Genomic DNA, 3,168 nt, shown 5'->3' on the forward strand with positions numbered 1-3,168 from the left:
TGTCAGTGAGTACAGATGTGTCAGTGAGTACAGATGTGTCAGTGAGTACAGATGTGTCAGTGAGTACAGATGTGTCAGTGAGTACAGATGTGTTTTTAGGAGAGATTTAAAAGCAGAGACTGAGGTGGCCTGTCGAATGTTGATGGGCAGGTTGTTCCAGAGTTTAGGACCCACGACTGAAAACGCCCGATCTCCTCTGAGCTTCAGCTGGTTTTTGGTACGGCCAAAAGCAGCTGGTCTGATGATCTCAAGGCCCGAGAAGGAGCATAAGGATGAAGAAGGTCGGAGAGGTATGATGGTGCGAGGCCGTTAATGCACTTGAATGTCAGCAGGAGAATTTTAAAATCAACTCTGACACGTACAGGAAGCCAGTGAAGAGAGGACAGAACCGGAGTAATGTGCTCAAACCTGTGAGTTCCTGTTAGTAGCTGAGCTGCAGCATTTTGTACGAGCTGGAGACGTGAGAGTGAAGCCTGACTGACCCCAACATAAAGCGAGTTACACTGTCCCTAAGGACAAATGAGTTTCAGTCTTTTCCGGGAGTACCATCCCTTTTTGATCAAGGACAGTTTCATGTTTTTGTTAAAGTAATTCTGTTGAACCATAATTAAAAAATGACTGATTTTCATCAGTTGTTTATTTATGTATTTATTTATTTTACTTTTTTCAGTTTGCGGTTATTTCAGTGACCTTTGTGGCTTTTCCTCAATTTTGAAAAATGCTACAAACACATTTATCTTCATCTTTTAAGTTTTCTGCAGACTGCTGCTAACTGAAAACACGCTATTCATTAAAAACATAAATAACTTTAACTCCGACATAATTATGATATTAAGAATTATTAAGATGGAGAATGATGATGATGATGATGATCTGACAGATTTCTAGGATCACAGACCCATTCTTCAGATAAACTCATGTTTTGTTCTTTTCTTTGTAAAACTGGTTTTAAACATTCTTCCTGTGTTCTGACCTCCCTTGACCCCCCTCCCTCCCTGCCTCCCCTCTTAGTGGGAGGAGATCAGCGGCGTGGATGAGAAGTATAAGCCCATTCGGACCTACCAGGTGTGTAACGTGATGGAGCCCTTGCAGCAGAACAACTGGCTGCAGACGAGCTGGGTGGCACGCCGCAATGGGCAGCGCATCTTTGTGGAGCTGCAGTTCACATTGCGGGACTGCAACAGCATCCCAGGAGTGGCCGGGACCTGTAAGGAGACCTTTAACCTTTTATATGTGGAGTCTGATCGGGATCTGGGCGGTGTGACCCAGGAGGACCGCTACACCAAGATTGATACCATTGCTGCAGATGAGAGCTTCACGCAGGGCGACCTTGGGGAGAGGAAGATGAAGCTGAACACGGAGGTGCGTGAGATTGGTCATTTGAACAAGAAGGGCTTCCACCTGGCCTTTCAGGACGTTGGTGCCTGTGTGGCTTTGGTGGCTGTCCGGGTTTACTACAAACGCTGCCTCACAACCGTGCAGAACCTGGCGGTGTTCCCAGACACAGTGGCTGAGGCCGCCTTCGCCACACTGGTGGAAGTCCGTGGCACCTGCGTCAACAACTCAGAGGTGGAAACGGACGTCCCTCCCAGGATGCACTGCAGCGCTGAAGGAGAGTGGCTGGTGCCCATCGGGAAGTGCAGCTGCAGCGCCGGCTATGAGGAGGGACACAGCAGTTGTGAAGGTAGGCCCATCAGAACACAGAGGGGAGGTTGGGGGAAGTAAATCAAAAGGAGAAAATAAAGTTTTCAAGAATAATAAAGGTTTTCAGGTGAAGCTGTAAACTCACAGGAGTGGTGACAATACCAGAACTGCTGCTGTGGCTGGACTAATGGTGTGACTGGTGCCTTGGACAGATTCCAGCACCGTGTTTGACCCAGAACATCAGAAACTGTTGTTGGACTAACTCAGGATTGTTCACTTTGATTCCAGTCATGTGGGGGGAGAGGCTTAAAAAGTACCAACAGATAGGACTCTGATGAGACAGACAGTACTAGACTATTTGTACAACTGATTTTAAAAGATATTCAGCCTAACTGCACTTGCTATGTCGATGACACAGTTGTGTTTTCATCTTTTTCCTCCTTTGAGAATTAGTTGCCTTATTGATTAACTTCATTTAACCAGCAAATCCAGTTTACAATCTAGCTGTTTTTTTGCTTCTTTTTCTTTTAATTAATTTTATTTACCATTTTATTTTCACTTGTTAAAAAAAATGTGTGTACATTCTTTTTTTTTAAACACTTTATTTATGTATTTTTTGAGCATTATACATGAGTTACAAAAACATAAATCCCTCCCTGAAACAACACTTGTCTCCCAGGAAATTAAAAAGGGACAATAATAAAAATAATACTAGTAATACTACTACTAATAAAAAAAAATAATGATGATGATAATACACATAATTACTGCCAGTAGGGTGTAATCGTTACAGTAGCAAACATTAAGTATAGTGTTCAGTGACACTTTGCATGCTGTGGCAGAAAAACAGGCTTAAATTAAAAATATCCGACCTGTACTCCTGTTGAATAACAAGTAGGTTACACCCCGAGAGCAATTTTATTATGACTAAGTAAAGGAGAGTGTAAGAACACACTCACTAAAGGGGCCCCGGGTCTCATTAAACTTCTGGCAGGATTTGTTCCCATTAGAAACAAGTTGTTCTAGTGGAATTAGGGAGCGCAGCTCCTGAACCCATTCAGAGAATCGTGGAGGTTTATCTGACTTCCAGGTGCGGGGAATAAACCTCCGTACTTGTGGTGAAGACAACGCAATAAAATTAGCTTTGGGTATGGTGATATCAGTACTCTCGTCTGAAACAGTTGTTAAGTTGTGTTTATTTGTCACATGCAGGTTAACACAGAGTTAACAGTACCATGAAATGCTCAGGAAGAGAGGAACTGATTTGACTCGCTAAAAAAAAAAAATCAAAGAGCAAACCAACAAGAAAATACAAAAAAGCATGCAGTAAGTGTACACACAAAAAGTAACAAAAAGTGAAAAAGTAATAAAATATTTACAATGTCCTAAAGAGACACATTAAGAAACAACGTGGTAGAAGATAACGGTGCAGCAGGATGGATTTCAATTCAGTTCAGTTTATTTATAAAGCACCAGTTCACAACAAAGTTGTCTCAGGGACTTTACAGGAACATTCACATAAAA

At 42.4% G+C, this 3,168-nt stretch overlaps 1 protein-coding gene across 1 annotated transcript in view; it reads left to right on the forward strand.

Moving 5' to 3' along the window:
* Positions 1-2,861, forward strand: part of LOC119425556 (ephrin type-A receptor 7) — a 106,660-nt gene extending 103,799 nt beyond the window's left edge. The window contains exons 3-4 of the mRNA XM_037693083.1: positions 1,012-1,684; positions 2,857-2,861. Of these exons, the coding sequence (XP_037549011.1) occupies positions 1,012-1,684; positions 2,857-2,861 (678 nt within the window). The remainder of the gene's footprint in view (positions 1-1,011; positions 1,685-2,856) is intronic.
* Positions 2,862-3,168: the final 307 nt, after the last annotated feature.

This window comes from Nematolebias whitei, chromosome 19, assembly GCF_014905685.2.
Source record: "Nematolebias whitei isolate Nwh7 chromosome 19, NemWhi1, whole genome shotgun sequence".
Lineage (NCBI taxonomy): Eukaryota > Metazoa > Chordata > Actinopteri > Cyprinodontiformes > Rivulidae > Nematolebias > Nematolebias whitei.